Source organism: Lepidothrix coronata, unplaced genomic scaffold, assembly GCF_001604755.1.
Source record: "Lepidothrix coronata isolate B3197 unplaced genomic scaffold, Lepidothrix_coronata-1.0 Scaffold229, whole genome shotgun sequence".
NCBI classification, from domain to species: Eukaryota; Metazoa; Chordata; class Aves; order Passeriformes; family Pipridae; genus Lepidothrix; species Lepidothrix coronata.
In genome coordinates this window covers 212,831-235,672 of record NW_016690409.1, presented here as the reverse complement: position 1 = coordinate 235,672, position 22,842 = coordinate 212,831, and the positions used below count along the sequence as shown (strand labels likewise).

Genomic DNA, 22,842 nt, shown 5'->3' with positions numbered 1-22,842 from the left:
GTTCCCTCCCTGTGGCACTGAAGCAGTTCCCTCCCTGTGGCACTGAAGCAGTTCCCTCCCTGTGGCACTGAAGCAGTTCCCTCCCTGTGGCACTGAAGCAGTTCCCCCCGGGCTCTGTTGCAGACTACGACGATGGGTTCTCCATGAAGCACACGGCCACGGCGCGGTTCCAGCGCAACCACCGGCTCATCAGCGAGATCCTCAGCGAGAGCGTGGTGCCCGACGTCCGCTCCGTGGTCACCACGGCCAGGATGCAAGTCCTGAAACGCCAGGTTCAGTCCTTAATGGTTCATCAGGTAAAGAGAAAGGACGTGGATGCAGCTAAAACATGGTGGTGTTGGGCTGGACTCCAGGTCTCGGATCATTTGATCGCTTACATGACTGTTCTTGCTGGGTGTCATGTTCTGTGCACTCCAAGAGCTAATCCCTAGGTTTGCTTGGGAGCTGCAGGATGTGAGACTTCACCACCTGGGCTGTTTTGTTACTGAGGATCATGTTAAACTGCACTTTGTTCTGTAGGATACCCTAGGTATTAACTCCATAGCTTTACATTATGACATACAGCCCTCTGTATTATTACAGCAAAAGTTTGCTGGGTAATAGGTGGAGTTGTGATTTCAGGTACCTGACAACTCATTACCTTGTTTGTAACGATTTCTTTTTGCAGTAAATTGTCCCTATTGTAACATTTCTAATTGGAAGTTAAACTCATACAAGGAAATCTGGTGAGGTCACACCTACGTGTTTCACCCAGCTTTGACTGGGCACATGCCTGTATTTTCCAAACACTCATGTTACCAAAAGAACCCTGTCAGCATGGTCAGTGTGCGTGTGGGTGAAGAGAGACGAGGATTAGATAGAGATGTCTTGGGTTTTTTAATTAACAGATTATTTGGAGGGTGGAGGGGGTGGTTTCCCTTCTTTCCTTTGAATTGTGGTCTGTGTTATGAGAATGTAATTGATGTGGGAGTGTGTCTGTACCTGTGGGCTGTGTATATCCAGAGCTGAGGGGTGCAGAATAGGAGAGAAAATGTGCACATTTGATGCTGGAAGCTTCATTTACAATATGCCTGAAGTGCTGCATGGGCCCATTTACTGTTCATACTTTTCAGTATGAACTTCTGAGCTGTCGGCTGTCAGATCAAGGCAGGCAGAAGGATGTTTATGTACTAGAGCAATATTTAAAAACAAACCCATACAAATATTTTTGTGCACAGCTGTAGCTTTACCCAGTTCTCAGGCGACTGCACAGTGAAGTTCTTGCCATTTATTTCACTTCCAGCGTAAACTCGAAGCTGAGCTGCTGCAAATTGAGGAGCGTCACCAGGAAAAGAAGAGGAAGTTTTTGGAAAGCACAGAGTCCTTCAACAACGAGCTTAAAAGGGTACAATTCACTTTCCTTCACTTACTCTGAGGAAGCTGCTGGTTCCCCTCTGGTACAAGTGCGTCAGTCCTGTGTTTAGTTGTGTGCAAGGACCCAGCTGCTGGGGCAGTGCCCTGGGGTGGGTGGTACAAAGCACAGGACGATTTCCTGCTCCTTCAGTGACCTTTAGTGGTGACATGGGGCCAGTACAGTTTAAGAGTTCCTCCAGGCTGGGCCTGAGAAGAAGCACCTGAAGGAAGGTGAAGCCACTGTGGAGGACACACTCTTCTCCTTGGCTGTGTTCAAATAACAAGCTCTACGTTGTTTGTTTATCCCCTGCCCCTTTATTTTTGTTAATATGCCTGTATCTCCCTAGTGACTGAAGATTTTCATATAACCTTTGTCAAATCAAAATTATGTTGCACACAGAAACACTGAACTCACCACTGGGGTTTCCTGATGTTTTGTATTTCAGCCTGAGGTAGTAAAAGAGCTTTTTTTTTTTTTTTAACTGCTAGTTATGCAGCTTGAAGGTGGAAGTGGATATGGAAAAAATTGCAGCTGAGATTGCCCAGGCTGAGGAACAGGCTCGCAAGAGGCAGGAGGAAAGGGAAAAGGAAGCAGCTGAGCAAGCCGAGCGCAGTCAGAACAACCTGGCAGCTGAGGAGGAGCAGGCAGCCAGCAAGGGGGAGGAGAAGAAGGAAGAGGAGAGCACTCCGATGGAGACAGGTAACTGCACCTGAAGACCTGCTGGGGAGTCCTCCCAGGATCTCAGAGGGTCCCTGAGGAGGCTCAGCTCAGCCAGAACAGTTCACTGCGTCTTGGTGACCACAGACGTTTGCTTCCTTACTCAGTTACTCAGTTTAGGAGGGGAGGGGATAAGAACACACAGAGCCCCCTGCCATGCTTTGTGTGTGATGTACCCAAGGGAAAAAAATGCTCTCTAACCCAAAGTTAGACATTGGTTTACTAGGAGCAACTGGGATTGTTTTCTTGTCCGTGTCCGTGTCTAGCAAGGAGGATGGAACAGCTGCTCTCAGGTGGATTTTCCAGCTGCTTTGTGCTCTGGACAATGGCAGTAGGAAATGCTGCTGGATTCAGGGGTCTCCGTGGCTGGTACCTCCGTGAGTCACTGCTGCAACAGCAGGAGCATAAGGAAAGGGGACCAAGGAGTTTGAATTCCAGTGTTTCTGGTTTAACAAGGCACATGGCTTTCCTGTGGCTGGAATTCTGAGGTCAGGCAGCTGTGGGTGACATCAGGATGCTGTGGCAGGACCACATGCATCCTCAGCGCTGAGGTCCCTCAGCTGTGCCTGTCACTGCACGTTCTGAGTGGCATAACTGCTGTGGAACACTCGGATTTATTACAGCTAAATCCTAATTGCACAACCTAAACAGACGCACTGGCATGTGAGTGACACTGAGAAATGTGTTGTTCCAGAGGAGCCTCACGCGGAGGAGAGCGCGGAGAACCAGCAGAACGGTGAGGAGGGGACCTCCACCCCCGAGGACAAGGAGAGCGGGCAGGAGGGCGTGGACAGCACGGCCGAGGAGGGGACCAGCGACAGCAACACGGGCTCGGAGAGCAACAGCGCGACCGTGGAGGAGCCGCCCGCAGACCCCACGGCCGAGGAGGGCGACAAGAAGGAATAACCACTGTGTCTGTAATGAAGTACTGTGTGATCTCAGAACGTGCTCCGCGGCTGTTGTACCTTCCCTGCCTCTGTCACTTGTCTCCAAAGGATCCCCGGGGGTTGATGGCACGTCAGGTTACCAGTGTAGCGATGTGAGGGGCCCTGTAGAGGCACAGGGTGTCCTGCAGCAGGCAGAAAAGGAACCTCATGTGTCTAGGCACGGCTGTTGCAGTGTGGAGAGGGGCTTATATCACTTGGAATTCTTCCCTAGAAAGACAGATTTGGGTTTAGTTTTGGTTTTAGGTGAGAAATCAGGCCTTCTCTCTTCCTTCTCGTTCCACAGCCGCAGTGACTGGCAGTTTTTCCAAAGGCCCTTCCTGTCCCTGTGTGGCAGCAGTGAGCTGCAGGTGTGTCTCACCCAGGCAGCAGCCCTGACTTGTCTGCACAACTGAGGCATTTAAAGCTGATGTTACTTTGGAGCAAAGGCCTGATGTCACCTGGAGCCTCTCCTCATCCAGCAGTCCGCTGTGTCCCACCGCTGCTGCGCTCTGTGCCAGCCCAGGGCAAGTTCTGCTGCAGCTGCCCTGCTCTTTGCTTTGAAAGAAGGCTTTCAGTCCTCAGGAGCAGCTCTGGAATGAGGCTGAAAGGTGGGGTTTAGGGGGTTTTCGGTGTAACTTAGTTGTTTTTCTAGAGGAGCTGCTCTACAGTGATGGAAAGTTGCTCGTGGTCTGCGTGCAGCGTGTCAGGAGATCCAGCTCCAAAGGACTCAGTGTAGTCTTGCAGTAAATGACACATCTTCAGGGATTTTTTCCTGTGGTGCAGGATTCCTTTCAGCAAGCCTTTGCTTTTCTTTACCAATTAACTCCTTTTTTTGCTACCAAGAGACCCTGGTGTGGCCTCAGCCAGAGCCCTGGCACAGTACAGAGCAGGAGAGCGTTTAAACACGCACATGTTCTCTGAGCAGACAGTCACTGATACGGCACAAATGGTAAAAAAATAGTAGTTTTGCTTGTCATGAGCTTTCAGAACCTCTGGGAACTACAAGAAAAGGCCACAATTTGCCCTATATAAGCAAAAGCCCTAAAAAAAAGAAAAAAATACATTTAATTGCAACAAAAGCTCCAGGCAACTTTTTGACTTTACAACTGAGAGAACACGTGATGCTTCAATGAATCGATGTGTTTTTTTCAGAGCAGTGGGTCTATGAGATGGTGTTTTTTAAATCCTTTTGGTCTTTTTTTTTTAAATGGTCTAAAAATAATAAAATTCAACGTTTGTTTTTTTTTTTTTAAACCCACAGTGGTCTGTTCTTGTCTTTTAAGGTAATGCCAGTGTTTGGTTCAGAGCTTTCATCATCTGTTCTCCATCTCAAGCCAGAGGAGAATAAACACATGGGATTTGATTTCTTACAGATACCAGCTGCTGCCTGGACTGGGGGCCGACCCCCACAGGGCTCAGGTGAGACTCCACACCTGAGGTGCTGCAAACCCTTGTTGTGCAACAGCTTTTATCTGCAGCAGCCCTGGGTTCTGCAGGCGGGGGGGAGGAGGTGCTTTTCATCTGCTCCAAATTCCCAAGGTGTATGTAAATAACTCATTATTGGCAAAGACGGGCGTGTGCAGCTCAGGGTGTGTCCCTGGGGGAGTGGAGTAGGTGTCATCTTCACGGGTGAAATAACTTCTCTGAGCACATGAGAACCTGAACAAACGCCCGTGGGCAGTGTTGGAGCACTGGCCAGCCCTGTGGTGCCTGGCAGAGGTGCCCACGAGGGGCTGGAGCATCAGGGACTTGGTGCAGGAGAGAGGCTGGCCTCGGCAGAAACCCGGCTCCTCTGCTGTGCTCCTGCACCAGCCCTGCCTCAGAGCAGCCACCTGGAGCTCTGATGGCCCCTGTGCCTACCTGCAGGTCCTCAGCAGGGCCAGGAACTCTCCCAGGAGGAAGAGGCCTCATGCTTTGCTGCTGGGCTCACTGGAGGAGCTCTTTCCTGGGCACTCTGTCTGGCCGGTGGGTGGGCGCAGCCGTCCCACACGGGGTGCTGAGGGCTGGCGAGTCCCTCACACCCCAGGGGACTGGCAGGGAAGCAAAGAGGCAAACCCCAAACTCCCTTGCATCTTGCAAGGGAGTTGTTTTCTTCGGTTTGCTTTTCTCTGCAAGAAAAACCAGGGGTTTCTGAGTCCGAGTCGGGCGTTGTGACCTCTGACAGCAGCACGGTGCTGCTGCTGGTTTGCTCTGCAGGAGAAGGTTGAGCCTGTGTTGGGTTGTTCTCAGAAATATGCTTTTATCTCACCACAAAAACACGCTCGGTAAAAGTTATTAAGACGCCTGGGTTAAAAAAAGAACCGTTCTGAAAGGGGTTTGGAGTGGGGGTTTTTTTTGCGTTAATGTAATAATTAGATTTTATCACCCCAAAACCCTTCTGACCTACAAAGCTGGAATACAGTAACGGGTACATAGCACGGAGCAGGGCCCAAAGGGTAAATGTTGAGAGGGATTTAGATGTTAAAATATAAACCAGGTGCCTTGTGAGGTTGTTCAGAAGCAATTCACCAGGAGAAGTGAACCCAGATGCTGGGCCTCCAAGAGCTTCACGCACCCAAATCCCTTCCAAACCCCTCACCTACATGTTGGGCTGAGCTTGGCTCCCCGGGAAAGACAAAAGCCTGGTGTTTGTGCAGCAGCTGAACTTTCAGGGGAGAAAAAAAGGCTTCTGGAGAAACAAAACAAAAAAAGAAGGTAAAACGGTCACTTGTGTATCACCCGGACAAGTCTTGCCAAGCTGCTCTGCCTGGAGCCAAACGAGCTGCAGACGCTGCTTACAGAGAGGATTATGCTGGTGACAGAAGGAAATAAAACAGATTAATGGAGCTTTACAGGGATGAAATATCAGAGCCAACCTGAACACTGGCACAGAGGGGTGGCTGGGGCAGCCTGTGTCGGAATCAGAGCCCATTCAGTGTTGTGCTGCTGCAGCTCAGGGCAGGAGTGGAGACACCCCGTCCTCTGCACCTCGGGGGCCTCAGGGGAGCAGGTCCAGAGCCCCTGAGAGGGAGGAGGTGTGGGTGGAGAGTATGTGTGGAGCAGGGTCGGACCCCTGCTCTGCTCAGGCCTTTGCCGAGGTCCCTCCTCTATCCCAGGATGTTTTCCCATTTCCCACCAGCTCCAAGTGCAGCCTCTGTACCTGCCCCGTCCCGAGGAGCCAGGGATGGTTTATTTCTCCTTCCCCCAGGTTTTGCCCTGAACCCCCAGCCAGGCAGGCCTTGCCGTTTATTTTTTTTTAGAAAGCTACTTTTTAATTCAATTTATCAAGAGCTACAAACAAATGTTCCACTGGCCACCAATCCAACCCCTCGTGCCGCCACCTCCGCTCCCCCAGCGCTGTCCTTGCTCCTGTGCTGACCTCCCTTCATTCTCTTAACTGACAAGCATTCCCAGCAGTCCCAGCTGCCGAATATTGAGGGAAAACACCCCTCACAGCCGACTGGAGACGGAAGTGGTGCAGTCTATGTGCTGGCAGAGGTGTGTGAGCCAGAGCAGGCGCTGCCACCAGGAGTCCCCATTAACCTGCCCAGAGAGGGACTGCGGGGAACGCACAGTCCTGCCCTGGGCTGTGAGCTGTGAGCAGCTCTTACTCTTTCCCTGTACAGTATCACCAGTGCCTGCCAGCAGCAGCAGCAGTTGTGGCAGCACGTGCTCTGTGCGACTGCTCAGGGCTCCAAACAACACAACCATCCCAGCTCTGAGTTCAGCTCCCCCCACCCTGCAAGCTGCTGGTTGTGCTCTCCAGGCACCTGGATGCAAAGCTGGGGGGCTCAGTTACATCAGGGAGACAGGAGGGCTGGAATTCCACGTGTTTTTCCAGGCAGGCACCAGTTCCATCCCGGGCCGTTGCAGCCAGGACTGGTTGTGCCTTCACGGAGCTGCAACACCTGGCCAGGGCTTTGAACGCTCAGTCCAGGGCTTGGATCCCTGGGTTTGAAATCCCCCCTGTGTTTGCAGGGTCTTACTGACTGGCAAACTCTCCCAGGGGGATCTGATGACCAAATGGGATCAGGCACTTGGCTTTTAGAGCCTGGATCCTGCTTCGGGCCTGTCTCACTGTTTGTGCTCTCAGTTCCCTTCGCTTTGACGTTTCTTTTTCCACAGCCTTCGAGGGGTTTTTTGAAGTGGTTTTGCACATATCAGGCTGGTGTCTTATTTTGTTGTAAGTCATCACGTACAGCTTCACTTGCGACTTCCAGAAGTCAGTAATTTCTGTCAACAACCAGTTTCAATTTGCTTTGTTCCCTCGATTCTGTTAAAAAGGCGAGAAAAAGACATTTGAGTTCTGGCACCAGTTTCAGGGGCGGGGGGTAGAAGCCAAACCAGAAAGAGTGACAGTAACAACAACAGAAATCTTTTTCTAATTACTATTTTTTGAATTCCAGGGATGAGAAATTCTATATCCATGACAGAGAGGGCTGGATGAGCTTTGCCTGGAGCAACCACTGGTGGGATTATTCTTTGTTTCTATACCCAGTTTTCTTCCAAAGACAGCAGTGGATTGGTGCTAAACCTTCCACCTTTTGAATAAGATAACACAGCTCACAGGAAGGATGTTTGCTGGATGGTCAGGGACACTTCAACCCTCAATTATTTTTAGGGGCCATAATGCTTTATCTCCCTAATCAGGATCTCTTCAGCTCCCTAAACAATTCGCTGCTCACTAGTGTTTGATACCCTGTGGGAATTCCCAGCAGTGTTTGCCCACTTCTGTGGGAAGGCTTAAACCCTCTCTAGACACAACTGGTGCTCGTGTGCCCTCCCTGCCATAGTTCTGTGAAGAAATTCCTCCTGACGTCCATGCTTTAGTGCAGGGCAGATGCCAACTTGGTAAATCTCTCTTTTTTTCCCTCAAAAAAAGAACTGGAGAGCAAGGCCATCACCTGATACGTGATGCGGGCACGAGGCGGGTGAATTCCCGGTGACACCGGCTGTGCCCTTCCCTGCTGCGGGGACCACTGTGGGCAGCTGCACACCCCCATCAGAGCTGGCACTGCACAGATTGCTTCCTCCCCCCGGGGGATAAGGATCTGTTAATAACCTCGTGGTGAGATCACAATCATGAGACAGTTTGTCAGGGCATCCCCTGCGCCCGTTCGAAGAACTCCGCCGGGCGAGGAATCCCAGCTCGGAGCCCCTCTGAAGGTCAGGAATTTACTCCATAATTTCACTTCTGCTATTTCTGTTTGTTGAGGAACGATGACATCAGATGCCCCCCCAGAGCAACCCCCGTGACTTCCACCACAAACCCCCCGGGGTGCCCCAGACATCAGAGAGGGGGGTCTGGGCAGGAGCAGAGCCAGAGCTGGGAGATCCTGAGTACCCCGGGCTGGCATTGCTGGGCAGAGGGAGCAGCAGGGCAGACGTCAGGGTCCCTCCTTGACGTCAGCACAGGGATGCAACTGGGAAGTGCAGCTGGGAAAGGTTCACCCTGCACTCACCAGTGCTTCTGTCTGGGCATCTCTGGCTTCCTCCAGCGAAGGGGATGAAGGGGACGAACCTTCCCGTGGCTCAGAACAGGGGGAGGGAGCCGGAGTTTCCATCTCAATTCACCTAAAGCAAAATCAGTGGAAAATACCAGAAAGTTTTGAATCCAGGGTATAAGAACACTCCGTGTTGTGCTTTTCTCAGACCGAATTCCGCCTCCTGAGGCAGAACCCCGAGTTTTGCTTTCCAAGACCCCCCAGCCCGTGTGTGCTGTCCAGGAACCATCTCCTGCAGCACCGGGATCCTTCCTGCCTCAGGATGTCCATGAGTTAGGACAGCCTGCAGGAATCCCAGCTTTACACACAGCCCGTGGATGTGAGACACAGAACTCGACTCCCTTACAATATTCCATGGCTGAGTGAGCCACAGTCTAACGTCAGAGCAACTCAAGATTACACAGCTCACTTCGGTTCTAACTCGATGTTTCAATTCAAGTGGAACGAGCCTGAACTGAACCGAAATCTCTCTTTCTGAGCAACTTCCTGTGGAATTTATCAGGAAATGCATTTTCGTTGAGAAGTTGATTGATGAACCTGCGGCTTGAGCAGCAGGTTTGAATCACTGACTTCCACTCTTCTGGCACTGAAGGGTCCCCACAGAGGGACCCAGGGACTGGAAATACCTGGTAACTTGATTCTCTTTATATGGTTAATTAACTTTTTATATAGTTAATTAACTCTGGGGTAACAAATGGGTTCTAGTGACAGAGCAGTGTGGCTTTCCTGGGCACGGCTCAGGCCTGGCACTGTTGGAGTTCGGTGTGTTTGCTCCCACAGGATCACAGTTTTGTGAAAAGCTGCTCATGGGGCACTCGGGTTCAGGGAATGTGTCAAAGAGATGGAATCACTGAGGCATGAAATAGGCTGGAAATATACACAATTGAATTAAGCAAAGTTTTAATAACTTCTGAGAACTCCCTGGGGATAAAACGTGACCATAAAGAAATTCAGTGTCACACACAGAGAGCAAATTGTTTATTTTAAATATTCCCATTCTTTTTAAGAAAAACAATTTGCTTGAATGGGCTCTGGCAGCACAGAACTTGGCATCTATCAAAGCTCTGAAGATGAAGATTGGGACCATGTGCAGAAAACAAACTGCAAACCACCTGCCTGCGTCCCCTCCTTGTCTTTGGCTTCAGCCAGCACAGACCTGGGGATGGATCCACCAGGACACTGCCAGCTGCCTCTCCCTGGAGCAGTGGGGACACAGAGCACGCTGAGGGGCCCATTCCCCTCTCTGCACACCCACCCCTCCCCAGGCAGTGCCGTGACCGTGTGTGAATCCTTCACACCCCCGTTACACCCCCTGATTCTGGGTATTCTGCCCGTACCCGAGGGAAGTCTTTTCATCTCTGGTCCTCTTTGGGGGAAGTGGTTACGAGATAAAGCTCTCGAGGCACCGTACCTGCCCGGGTACCTGGTGAGCAGAGGCAAACAGAGCAATAAATAGCTGCAGAGACGGGAACGGCACCCGCTGACCGAGATAAGTGCCAGGCGAGGTGCAGGGGCAGCACACAGAGCACGCCAGGGGAGGTGAGGGTCACGTTGGGTGAGCAGGGAAAAACCCCCATGGTCCTCAAGCACCCTGCCCTGAGCACCCCAGAACGGGCTCAGAACCACAGCAGCACAGGCCCACTGAGAGAGAAACACTGGGAAGGATTTTAAGTGACAGCCGGGCTGTCACCACGTCTAAGGATGGTCTGAAACTGGATCTGGGTCTTTACACAGGATCCAAGACCATCCACAGGACCCTCAAGACTATCCTCAACTTCAGATATATTTAACTGGGGCTGGGATTCCATCCTGTGATGCTCTGTTTTTCCACCTGGCTGCAGTAACAGCACTGGCACAGCGTGAGAGGATGGACAGGACGTGAGGCCAAAGGCAGTAATTCTAAGTGACCCTGGCCTGGGAGGAAACTGAGTTTATGAGGAGCTGGAGATGTTTCTGCCTGTTAGAGGGGTCTGTTCCAAGAGCAGGGCCCCCCTTGGACACCCACCAAACAAAAGCCACTGATTTGCCTTGGGGGAAGGAGTGGGACTTCCAAAGTGCAGAAGATTTGGGGAAGATGGTGCAGATGGGAGCACAAAAATACCCAAAAGCAGAAAGAGGGGAAGTCACTGAGCTGCTGACAGTGTCGTGAGGGAGAAGGGTGAAGGGCTGCTGGCCACGGGCAGTCCTGTGCACTGAGCCTTTTCATCCTGAACACCCTTCCCAGAACGGGTCTGGCAGGCGGGATGGATCCTCCCCATTTCCTCCAGCACTGGGCTCTGCGGGTGCTCCACGGATGAAGCAGGACCTGCTGCAGAGGGGAGGTGAGAAGGAGCCTCCTTCCCCTGGTTCCCTCACTGCAGACCATGTGTTGGGGCAGAAGCAGAGCCCACCTCACACCCTGTGTGGCAGTGACAGCCCTGGGTGTGTGGGACCTGCCAAGGCAGCACCGCAGGGCTCCGAGCACATGAGGAGGAGGAGGAGGAGGAGGAGGAGGAGGAGGAGGAGGAAGGGGAGGAGGGTCTGCTGAATGTCAGTGACACCAGGGTGCCTGGTGTCACCGGGCTCCTCGCAGGGGGCAGGAAGTATAAAAGCAGAGTTCCCCGAGGAGGGTCTCTGGCAGCAGCTGGAGCTTGTGATGCTCTCACTGACACTGTGACCAGATCCCTGCTGGAACCACACCATGGTCGGGGGTGAGTACCTGGGCTGCAGCCTCTGGCTGTGTCTTCAGCTTTATTAATGGTGCTCGAACTCCTGCCCTGTGACACAGGAGTGGGACGCTTCTATCAGAGTATTTAAACAGTATAAAAGACTTTCATCTTCCTCATTTTTACTATTTAAAAAAAAAATGCACAGTTCTCTTTCAGAAGCTCAGAAACCTCAAATGACTTCAGAAACAAACAGGCAAAAAACAAGTGTGGAGGCAATGTTATGGGCTCTTGTGTCCCAAAGCAAATGGGCTCTTCTTGCATAGTCCACACCTTTTCTTCTGTGTTCTTAGTTAAAAAAAAAAAAAGAGAGAGAGAGAACACTCTCTCCTTGGCAATGTTATAATTCAGTGAATAAATTGAGGAATTAGGAGCAAGTAAAGCTGAGGTTGTTCGCTAAGTCCATCCAGTCTTTTGCAAATTATTTTTATTGATGAATATCTGCAGGAACACTGGGGATGCAGGAGGCTCTGGGGATGCAAACGGCTTTGGGAATTCAGGATGCTCCAGGGATGCAGGAGGCTCTGGGGATGCTCCAGGGATGCAGGAGGCTCTGGGGATGCTCCAGGGATGCAGAAGGCTCTGGGGATGCTCCAGGGATGCAGGAGGCTCTGGGGATGCAGGAGCAGGCAGGAGGGGCCGGGTCCCACAGGACACTCCAGGCAGGAGCAGGGAAGGGGCTGAGGGAATCTTCTCATGGATGCCTTCTCACAGCCTCCGGCAATCAATGGCTAAGGAAATTCCTGGATTTTAGAATCCTTGCATCCAAACCAACACACCAGAACCCATCTGGACCTGCCCACCACACAACACTCTCCTCCTGTTTAAACTTCTGGCCTTTGCATCATCCCATGGGCGTTTTGTGGCTGCTTGTTCCGAGGGGTTTGGTGTTTGGGGGCAGCTGAACTCGAGCTTAGCTCTTGGAAAAGGCAAATCATGACAGGGAAAAGAAAGAGTTAGTGAGAATCTGACAAGAAGAGTAGGATAGTGTTCCTGCTTTGGGGTTTTTGTCCCACTGTTGTATTTCAGAGGAATATTCCATTCCTCTGGAAGATGCCCAGAGGTGGTGCTGTCTTTGAAACGCTTCTGGCTCACTTCAGCCTGAGGCTTTTAACTTGCTTATCCCTGCTTATCTTGTCCTTTGATTCACAGTTTCCTGAAAGGAGTGGAGGCAGATAATTATTAACTTTCTTCTGTAACAGATCAGTGAACACAAGAAATAAGAGCATGACTGGGTTTCTCTGGTCTGCTCACTCCTGAAATGAGGTGTCCTTGCCCTGCCGGTTGTGAGGGGGGGAAGGCACAGAGCTGTTAACTGCCAATAGCCATTAGATCACTTAAGTATGATTAACTTTTCTCAGAAATACCCGATTCTTCCCCCAGAAGCCTCTGTGCTGCTGGTGAAGAGGCACCAGAAACTGGTACATGTATGAAGGTGCAGAGAGTAAGTTACTCCCTGCCTGCACGTGTGCTGAGCGGGAACTTTTGCTTTGCAGTTCCAGGCGACCAAAAAATGTTCTTTCACCACGAGGGTTTGGCCAGGGCAGGTTTGCTCAGCTTTGCCAATGGTCTCCAAAGCATTCCCAATGCTCCCTAAAGCCTTCCCAATGCTCCCTAAAGCCTTCCCAGCCTCTGCTTTGCTCTCATCCACCCCTGGGCAGTGGCTGCTCCCCCAGCGTGAGCCAGACCCGTGTGGGCAGGAGCTGCCCTGGTCCTTTGTCCAGCCTGGTTTAACCACCCTCAGGGTCATGTCTCTGCTCCTCTCTCCTCCTCGGGGCAAATGTCCTGCTTCCAAATATTTCTCGCTCTCAGAAGCTTTCCCAGGTGTACTTGGGGGGATTCACTGTCCCTGCAGCTGCTCGTACCTTGCTTACAATTAGCTGCTGATTCTCAGGCAGATTCAGATAAACTGAGTGAGATTTACCTTTCCAAACTCACCCACCCTTCTGCCACAGCACAGCCCAGGTGCCCAGCCCAGGACACCTGAACCATGATTTAAAAACATCTGTTTCTTTCCCTTTGCTATTGAGGGAGCCTGAACAGCTCACCAGGTGTCAAAGGATGAATCCCACCCCTTGGGCTTAATCTAAGGAGGAAGATTGTCAAAACTGATGGGCTGCCATCCCCTGCCATCAACAGACCCCTTCCCTCCTTCATTCCCATGGAGCAATTCCCCTTTCCACCTGTCCCTGGGTCCTGCAGGACAGGGACAGCAGCAAACCAGCACCTCCCAGGCTGAGGGACGTGGGGGCTGACACGGGGCTTTATGGCCAGGCTGACTCATTTGCTGTGGTGGGGTTTTGGTATATTTTTATAAACAAGGTTTCTAGTGCAACTGGTTGTGGGGATTTTTGGGAGGGTTTTTTTTTTCCCTTAATATTTTGAGGAACAAAACTTTTAAGAATTTTTAAGAAAATACCCAGAGCAGCCAACTGCCAGGGGGTGTGAAAAAAGAAAGAAAAAGTAAGGAAATGTACCTAAACTGGCTGATAAACTGCAGAGCACAGCTCATGTCTTCTCATTTGCTTCTGCCCAGCGCCCCAGGCCCCAAGAGAACTGAGGGGAGACCAAGGTTCTTGTCCAGTCTCACTGAAACCAGTGGCACAGACGAGCTCAAACTGGTGTGTGAGGAGCGGGAGGCTGCAGGGCCTCTGGGCTTGAGCCTTTGCAAATGTGTAACCTGAGGTGGGGGCACAGCAAGAGGGGCAGAGACAGCACAGGCTTTCTTCATATTGAAAAGTCATTTGACATTTAAGACACTTGAAACAGCAACCGAGAGGGGGAGGGAAAACTGTGATGATCTTCAAAGGAATGATATGGGCTGAACTGTTCCAGGAGTTGGTTGAGTCACGTTTTCGGTCCTGTTTTGTTAGACCTTCACTAGGTGATAAGAAAACAGAACACAACAGAGCAGAGCAGCCCTCACCAGGGCTGGGCACTGCCACTGCTCATCTTCAGCCAGGGCTGGGCCTGGGGTTTGCAAACCAAGCCATGGAGAGCAGCTGGTGGACTCGGGTTTAGGTCGGTGCTTTCCTCCCTGGAATGAGGGTGGTTCTCCTCTGCCTCCTTTTATCCAGCTGCCAGGGAGGTAATTGCATTTGAGGCCTCAGTCCCTGCCTGGTGGGGCTGAGCTGGGCCAGCACAGGTTATCACCCACCCACAGGGACTTATCATCCATCCACAGGCAGCCACAGCACCAACCCCAGGAGTCCCCAAGGAACCAGGCTATTCAGGAGGAGCAACAGAAGAATAAAGAGTCCCATGGCTGGGTTTTTGCAGAGATCAGGGACCCTGTGCCCGTTTCCCAGCAGGGAGAGCAGTTACAGTCTGGGCTTGCTTAAATCACTCAGCAGGTCCCAGTCCTTGGGCCTTTCCGTGTCTTTCTTGTGTAACTGCAAAGTCAGAGCAGCAGCTCGAAGGGGAGACAACCACACCAGACACCAAACCTCTTCCTGCAGTCTGGGACTGCTCAGAGTGAAAGCCAGTGGCCAGAGAGAACAGACAGACAGAAGCTCCCCTGTCTCCCCTCAGGCCCAGCCTTGCTCTCCCCCCCTCCTGACTAACCCACGCTGAGGGTGCCCTGGTGAACCCCTCAGGTCCCCCCAGGAGGATCTGGAGAAGGTGAGGGGTGGGTGGACACAACCAAGCACGCAACTGCATGAGTATAAAAGATGAAAATGGGGGGGGAGGTGAGACACAACTGCTAGGGGATGTTGGGGAAGGCTGTTACACAGGCCTGGGGACGAGCAGCGTGAGTTTTCACACGTGGCTGAGGATCTCTCACCCACACATCACTGTCGTGTATAAACAAACACCCCCAGTCCAGATACTGAGTAACTCTGTCTGTTATTAGTGATGCTGTTGCGTGTGATTTGATGTGGGGACGTGGTGCAATGGGTCCAGTTACCTGAATAGTGCAAGTTCAACATCCTGGTCCTGTGCAACACCTGAGCAGGAGCCCGATAGAGCAGGGAAGGGCACAAAGGAGCTCTGAAACAGCAGAGCTGTGTCCAGCAGACACTAAGCATGAGAGGGGCACAGGAATCAGTCACATTCATGAACAACCAGGCCATGAGGAGCAAGGCAGAGTTCCTAGAAGAAACAGGCAACTGAAAGCCAAAGGCAACTGAAAGCCAAAGGCATCTCCTCGCTCGGTGCTCCCCGAGCAGATATCCCACAGGGAGCGAGGGGCTGCAGTGTGGGGAGCAGCCAGGGCCTGGAGGGACATCCTAGGGCAGCAGCACGACACTCCACAGCCAATGCCACTGTCCCTCAGGGAGGGACTCTTCTCCTGCTCACACCAGAGCAGAGCCCGGGGCTTTCTCACTTCCAGCTGAGCAAACTTTCAGTGGCAACTGCTCGAGGTAGATGCTGGTACGAGCTTTAAATAGAGAGAGGAGAAAGCTGTCCTGGTCCCTGCCCTGCAAACCACAGCAGGAAGAGCTGCTCGGCTGAGATTGCTCTCACCACCATCACACCTGGCTCTGAATTCAGTTCTTCCTCCCAGCTGTCAGCGTCCTGTATCTCCACATCCCAAGGCAGCAGAAGCCAACTCTGACATTTAGAGAGGAGCAATAAATTTCAGGCAGTTCCATCTGTCCCAGGGGGGAGCTGGCACTGCAGGGGCATAGCTGGGCTGGATTTATGGCCCTCACAGCTGGCTGTTTTCACGTGGGTTAAGCTGCACAGGCACAGGGGACAGGCTGCTGGCTGCCTGCAGGGAAAAGTAATGGATGAAATCAAAATGGGTGCGCTGTGCACAAGTGTCCTCAGCTCTCAGTCTTCACTGGACAGGGCTCTGAGCAACCTGGTCTGGTTGAAGATGTCCCTGCTCACTGCAGGGGGTTGGACTGAATGACCTTTAAAGGTCTCTTCCAACCCAAACTGTTCTCTGGTTCTATGAAGCTGGAGGGAGCAGACTCCTGAGACTTCATCCGTGCTCTGACAGTAACTTGTGTGACCCTGGGTTATCCTGTTGGCATCTTCACCAGGTTTTGATTTCCCCAGCTGTGGGGGCTCTGTTTTTTCAAACTGAGAACCACGTGGAAAGCCCCACTGAGCCACTAACACAGCATCTCCTTCTTTCCTAGGCAAGAAGCTAAAGGTCACCCTTGTTTTCAGCCTGCCACTCGTTTTTCAGGTAAGATGTTTTTAACAACATTTTGAAATCCAGCTGCTCTGTGTTGTGGCTAAAGAGAGATCTCAAAAACTCAGAGCAGCCACCCACAGCCCCAGAGGTGTGTGGGGACAGGGCTGCTCACCCCAGGATCCAGCCGTGGGAGGTGGGAGGTGAGAGCAGAGCCCTGCTAGAGAGACACAAACAGGAGGGACAAAACCAAGGAGGGAAAAACAGTGACACAAACGCTGTGATTTTCAAATGGCCGTGGCTGTGAGAGTCCCCTGTCAGCCCCAAAATGAGCATTCCCAGGACAGACAGGAGCACCCTATGCTGACAGTGGGGAGCAGTTGGTTCCCTGCTCCCTGCAAATCCCTGGTCAAGGTGCCAGGCTCCAACCAAGGGCTGTGCTGGAGAGGGATGTGCCCAAGGAGGAAGAGCCCAGCATCTTCCTCTGCCCGTTCCTGCTCAGAGTCACCCTGACCAGGAAGGAGAACCCCAAGCACGGAGCTGTGCCATGACCTGCTCCCAGACTGGGGCCTGGCCCTGGGGCCTGCAGTCCCAGGCAGCACCAGCCCCCCCAGGCCCTTGGGGCTCCCTGAGGCTCAGGCAGAGCCGAGCAGCCCGTTCTTTTCCCTTTCACTGCTGGGAGGATGTGGTGAAACCAAACCTGCCGAGATGGCGAGCACAGAGATGCTCATGATAACGGGGGGGGTATCCAGGGGAAACCTTTCATCTCTGTGAGATGGGGAGAAGGTTCTGGAGACTAATAAGTCACAGAAAGCAGGGCACAGATACCACAGGCTCCCTCTGCCCCACAGCTTATGGCAGTGTAGGAAGATGAAACAAGAATAATCAGAACTGAAATCAGGGGCCTGAAGGAGACACCGGTACCGCGTCTGCGCCGGCCCGGAGCAGCTTCCTGCTGCACTCACTGCATTTCCTCACCGTCCCACTGCCACCTCTGTTCATTTTTGATTTAGCTGAAGGATGTTTTATTTCTCACATTTGACCCACCAGCCAGCTGTGTACACACAGCTGGAGGTGGGCCCTGGAACACTCTGGAAAGCTGCCACACGTCTGAGGGTTTTGCAGGTGTTACCTTGGCTGAGCACTGAACATTTCTGGTGGAATTCCCACTTGGAGCCCCCCAAAAAGCCCCAAACTTCCCCCCACACTTGTGGGAAATGTTTTCAGCCACAAGGCCATGGCAGCTCTGTTTGTGATGCTGGCACGAGCCAGCTCTTGGGAACTCCCTGAGACTCCTCTCCAGGCTCCCTTCCCGGCACGGCCACGCAGGCGCGCGGTCCCATCCCAACGCTCGTCTCTTCTTTTCCTGTTGTAGTTCTGTGCCGGGGACAACGTCACCGACGACTACGACTCCAACAGCACCATCGACTACAACCTGTTCGAGACCCTGTGTGAGAAGAAGGAGGTGCGTTCGTTCCGCGCCGCCTTCCTCCCGGCCATGTACAGCCTCATCTGCTTCACGGGGCTGCTGGGCAACGGGCTGGTGATGCTCACCTACATCTACTTCAAGAGGCTGAAGACCATGACGGACATCTACCTGCTGAACCTGGCTCTGGCAGACATCCTCTTCCTGCTGACCCTGCCCTTCTGGGCCGCGAGCGCGGCCACGCACTGGCTTTTCGGGAAGTTTGCCTGCAAGGCCGTTTACTGCATCTGCAAAATGAGTTTTTTCAGTGGGATGCTGCTCCTGCTGTCCATCAGCATCGACAGGTACTTCGCCATCGTCCAGGCGGCCTCGGCCCACCGCCTGCGGCCCCGCATGATATTCATCAGCAAGGTGACGTGCGTCATCATCTGGCTCCTGGCCTTCATCCTCTCCACCCCCGAGCTGGTTCACAGCGGTGTGAACAACCTGGAGACCCACCCTCGTTGTTCCATCATCGCTCATGACCTGCAGACCTTCAACACTGGCATCAAAGTGTCGCAAATGGTGTTCGGCTTCTTAATTCCCCTGCTGGTCATGTCTTTCTGTTACCTCGTCATCATCAGAACGTTGCTCCAGGCCCGCAACTTTGAGAAGAACAAAGCCATCAAGGTCATCATCGCTGTGGTCATTGTCTTCGTCGTCTTCCAGCTGCCCTACAATGGTGTCATGCTGGCCAAGACCATCTCGGCCTTCAACCAGACCAGCTCGTGTGAGGAGAGCAAGAAGCTGGACGTGGCGGATGACGTGACCTACACCCTGGCGTGCTTCCGGTGCTGCCTCAACCCCTTCCTCTACGCCTTCATCGGCGTCAAATTCCGCACCGACCTCTTCAAGCTGCTGAAGGAGCTGGGCTGCCTGAGCCAGGAGCGCCTCTGGCAGCTCACCAGCTGCCGCGAGAGCAAGAGGTCCTCCTTCGCCATGGAGACAGAGACAACCACCACCTTCTCCCCGTGAGCCGAGCCCCAGGCGCGCTGGGGCCGAGCTGGAATGGTTCTGAACACTTCCTCTGTTCTGAACTCCCGGCAGAGCAAAGCCTGCCAAACTGCAGGGAAGGCAAGAGGAAAACCCAGGAGCCTCCCCCTGGGGAGAAAATCCAATAGAATTGTCACTAAGAGCAAAGCAAGGGAGAGGTGGTGAGTGTACAGTTTCTCCTGCCATTTCACCTTTAGTTTAGTCTTTCCCAGTCAAAATCAGAAATGCCCAAAATAGAACATTTTCCCTAAAAGCAACAAATACCCAGAGAAACAGACACTGGTGCAGCAGAAATGTTTGGTTTGGAGCTGAGCTTCCAGGAGCATCACCCTTGCTTTGGATGTCACTTTTAACAAGACAACCTGTTGCTCTGGAGCCCTACAGAAATGCCCCTTGCACTGAGTCAGTCCAAGACAAACCAGCACCCACAGCCTTTGCCTCACCCTCGATCCAACACACAACACCAGCTCTGGAGCACCCGAGCACATGGCTGTACTCTGCCTTCCCCCATCAGAAGCCAGAAATGTCTATAACTAATAACAAATCCATACAAATTATAGCCACAATTCCAATTACTTTGTACAACACTGTGGCCACTCGTAGGTTTGTCGGGAAAAGTACAAATTCCACTTCACTTCTGCCTGTATCCTCTTTCTGTGCTATCACCTGCTGGCTTCAAGAGACAAACATGAGGGTGGGTTTTCTCCTTCCCCTCCCAACCAATGTGTCCTTCTAGCAGGACTTCAGCTGCCTTTGAGGTCAGATCTGTGTTTCACTCATAAGCTACTGGGACGTGTTTTCCCTCGGTGCTGTCGGCACCAACTAAGACGCCGCTCGCCGGGGTTTGATCTAAACGCAAAGGACAGTCATGTGTGGAAAATCCCTGCCAGGGCCACGGCAGCTGAACAGCAGATTGCCATGGAAAGTCTGTCATGGAAAGTCAGACCTTGGAAGAGGCCGGGCTGTAATTCCAGTTGGCGCTTTCACGGGAAGAGCGAAGATTCCTGCTGACAGATGACCACCCTGGGAAGCGCCGCCGTGGGACAGCTGCACGTCAGGGGGAGCTGCTGCAGGGCCTGTGCAGCTGTTCCTGCCCTTGTCCCGGGGGCTCTGATCCCACAGCTCTCCCACAGCCACTGGAGAGAGCTCTCAGCCAGGAGCCTCTCCCAGGGCTGGCAGGGGAAGCCTGTCCACGTTCCCCTGGACACACAGAGCCTTGTGCAGCAAAACACTCACTAAACAGACATTCATCCTCCTTTTCAACACACGGATCCATCGGCAGTGACACAGGGAACTCCGTGGATTGCAGGTTGGAAAGCATTGCCTTAGGGACACGGGGACTAAAATCAGCCTTACAGACCTGCCTGCCACCATAACTAAATCAATTCTTCACAAACCATTTGGGTCTGGGGTATGGCATTTTGCCAGGGGCTGGGATTTGGGAAGAAAGGATGTTCTGCTCCCTGTTACCTGTCTGTGCTGAACTGCTGAACTCCTTTTCTTTTACAATGCTCAGGTGACTGCACAGAAGTGCTGCTTCTCTGTCACATGGAGCAGGGGGTGACAGCTGACACTGAACAGTCATTTGTCCTTGGTTTGTTCCTTGTCCTCACTCGAGCAAGGCACAGCTCCTGAGAGCTTGGCCAGAGCAAGGGACACGCCCAGCACAGGGGCTTTGCAGTTTTCCTCATCAGTAACAATAAATTCTTAACGAATATTCAATATGTAAAGCTGCTTTACACAGACAAAGCTCAATCTGTTCATGAATGTACCCTGAGAACACACTGCTGCCACAGAACCTTTCATGCAGAATCCATTCACCCTGTTCCAGCGAGGAAACTGCTCCACCAGCACAGGGAGCTGGACTTGTCTCCTGTTGACAAAAGCCATTCCCCTCCTGCAAATGGAGAGGTCTCCAGGTCTTTATGGGCCACAGGACAACATGCAGCTGCTTCCATAAAAGAGATCCAAGGGCATCATGTGGGACAGCTGGTGCCTCAGTGAGGCAGTGGCAATGCCAGTGAGCAGCTTTCCTTGTTTAAATTTAATGGACAGAACAAATTTGCATCTGATTTAGATGAGTCACGTTAACATCGGCCTAAGATCCCAACTCGAGGCTCCCCATTGATGTCTGAAAACTGACTGTATTTTGCTATTTGTGAAAAAATAAATTATAATGATTTAAATAAAATATCTTTAGTTTTCCATTGCATTTTCTCCATCCTTCTACAGTCCCTGTCACCTCCTTTTTGTCCTGTCAGGAGCTGTTTGATCAGCTCAGCCTCGTACCGGTGCTGCCCTGCAGGAAAGGAACCATGTAAAATAAACTAAATAGAAATAAGTTGGTTTACTCCATCTGCTGATGGATTATACCGGAAACAAGTCACCAGCAGGTTAAGGAGTCTTTATTTTAACTATTAACCCACCTGCCTTAACGCTGCTCCACAGCTGGATATACGTGATGGCTGCTCACCAATGATTAAGTGGAAAGCCTTTGTGCTGTAGCATTTTATTGTTCACTTTTAAATTAAAATTCAGCAGTAAAACACAGTGTTACTGTGGGAATTGCCACAGGGACAGGCAGCAACCACAGCTCTGGGGGGATGCAACCCCCCCCAACCAGAGTGAGAGGAGGAACTGCGACTAAAACAGGCCAGTGTGGCTCCATCAACGTGCACACAACGTTCCTTCCTGAGCCACTTGTGCCTCAAGGCACTCAGGGATGACCCACATCCCTTACAGAAAGTGTCTTGTGAATTGCAACCACAGAGTCAAAGAGGAAGGACCTCGGAGAACGGGAGCAGACACGAATCCAGACAGGTGAGTGCCAGGGCTGAGGCCCATTTCTGCTTTCACTGAGCGACAACGACTCACGGTTTCTCCCAAAAGAGAAAGCACGAGGTGAGTTTCAGCATCTGGCCCAGAGGTTCAAGAAGAAAAGGGCCGCAGGTTTGCCATAAACTACATAAAAGTAGGAGAGACAGCAGCCACTCAGTCAGTTGTGTGGAGTCTGGGTGGTTCCTGCAGTCCCTTCTCCACGTTACTGGGGGAAATCTCCATCACTCGGAAGCCCTGGACTCCTCATTGCTCTGGGTAAGCGTTGCTGCTGGACGTTTCTCCTTCCCTGATGGACATTTCTCCTTCCTTCTCCTTATCTGTGCTCATGGATGTTTTTAAATTATGGCTTGAAAGCCCTTAGTGCCAAATGGATCTGGGCTGGGTGGGAGGTAAACTGGAACGAGGAGGAGGTGAACTGGAACTGGGGGAGTTGGCAGTTGCTCCCACCCATCCCAGAGCAGGCACTGGTGTGTCCCCCCTCCTTGTGCTGTCCCAGGTGCTGCTCCCCATCATTTTACTGCTGAATGACCTGATTGATGGGAAAGGGAAGGGGAAAGTTCTCCAGGCAGGGCTGTGGTTTCTGATGTGCCTCCTGGGCAGCTGCAGGAGGGAAGTCCTTGTCACCCTAAGAAAGAATGAGCTGGAGATGAGAGAGGCAAACAAACCCTAAAAATACTGCCCGTGGGTGATGAGGAAGGGTGGTGGCAGGGCTGCAGCATCAGAATAGCTGAGAGGGGGCCATGGCTTCCTCCCCACTGCTTCTTTTACAGGGAAAAATAACCCCCACTCCTGTTCTGGGGTGGAGGTGTCACACCTCAGGGGAGAACTTCTTGTACAGCTGCCCTCCTCCCCAGCTTGCAGAGCTGCCTCCCCCAGAGGGGACAGTGGTGGGGGGGTTCTGTCCATCCCAGTGTCACTGTAAGATGGATCTGGGGAAAGTGAAGGCAGCTGAGATCTCACCTGCCCCTTGTTTGTGTCATCATAAGCAGCTTCATGAGCTCAAAGCAAGTAAATCAAAGGGTCTGACCAGGACTTTTCATGGATTAGAAGGTGGCAGGGTCAGCTCAGAGCCAGCAAGAACAGTCAGATTATGAGGAAAAATAACTAGAAATAACAGCATCGTGCTGCATTTAATGACAGCAGCACAATCCACTCCTAGTCCACCTTACAGCCCGTCCTGCTCCTTCCCCAAGCACTAAAACAAGGTAAAACGTCCCTTTGCAGAGCACTGACCTG

The 22,842-nt window shown here is 52.1% G+C and overlaps 2 protein-coding genes across 3 annotated transcripts in view; both read left to right on the top strand.

Moving 5' to 3' along the window:
- SMARCE1 (SWI/SNF related, matrix associated, actin dependent regulator of chromatin, subfamily e, member 1) overlaps positions 1-4,146 on the top strand; it is a 15,586-nt gene extending 11,440 nt beyond the window's left edge. The window contains exons 6-9 of the mRNA XM_017834057.1: positions 77-296; positions 1,283-1,384; positions 1,882-2,092; positions 2,805-4,146. Coding sequence (XP_017689546.1) covers positions 77-296; positions 1,283-1,384; positions 1,882-2,092; positions 2,805-3,016 — 745 coding nt within the window. The 3' untranslated portion in view covers positions 3,017-4,146. The remainder of the gene's footprint in view (positions 1-76; positions 297-1,282; positions 1,385-1,881; positions 2,093-2,804) is intronic.
- A 4,019-nt stretch (positions 4,147-8,165) lies between these two features.
- CCR7 (C-C motif chemokine receptor 7) lies at positions 8,166-20,886 on the top strand. 2 transcript variants are annotated; one of them, XM_017834075.1, is made up of 3 exons: positions 8,166-8,181; positions 16,315-16,364; positions 17,686-20,886. In XM_017834075.1, the coding sequence occupies exon 3, from the start codon at positions 17,809-17,811 to the stop codon at positions 18,748-18,750; it is 942 nt and encodes a 313-aa protein (XP_017689564.1). In that variant the 5' UTR covers positions 8,166-8,181; positions 16,315-16,364; positions 17,686-17,808; the 3' UTR covers positions 18,751-20,886. The 2 variants fall into 2 exon arrangements, with proteins under 2 accessions (XP_017689564.1, XP_017689563.1); XM_017834074.1 differs by lacking the exon at positions 8,166-8,181 and adding an exon at positions 11,106-11,209.
- Positions 20,887-22,842: the final 1,956 nt, after the last annotated feature.

Coding starts and splice junctions, on each gene's coding strand:
- CCR7 (XM_017834074.1), top strand. Junction 16,365..17,685: donor GCCTGCCACTCGTTTTTCAG/GTAAGATGTTTT, acceptor TTCCTGTTGTAG/TTCTGTGCCGGGGACAACGT.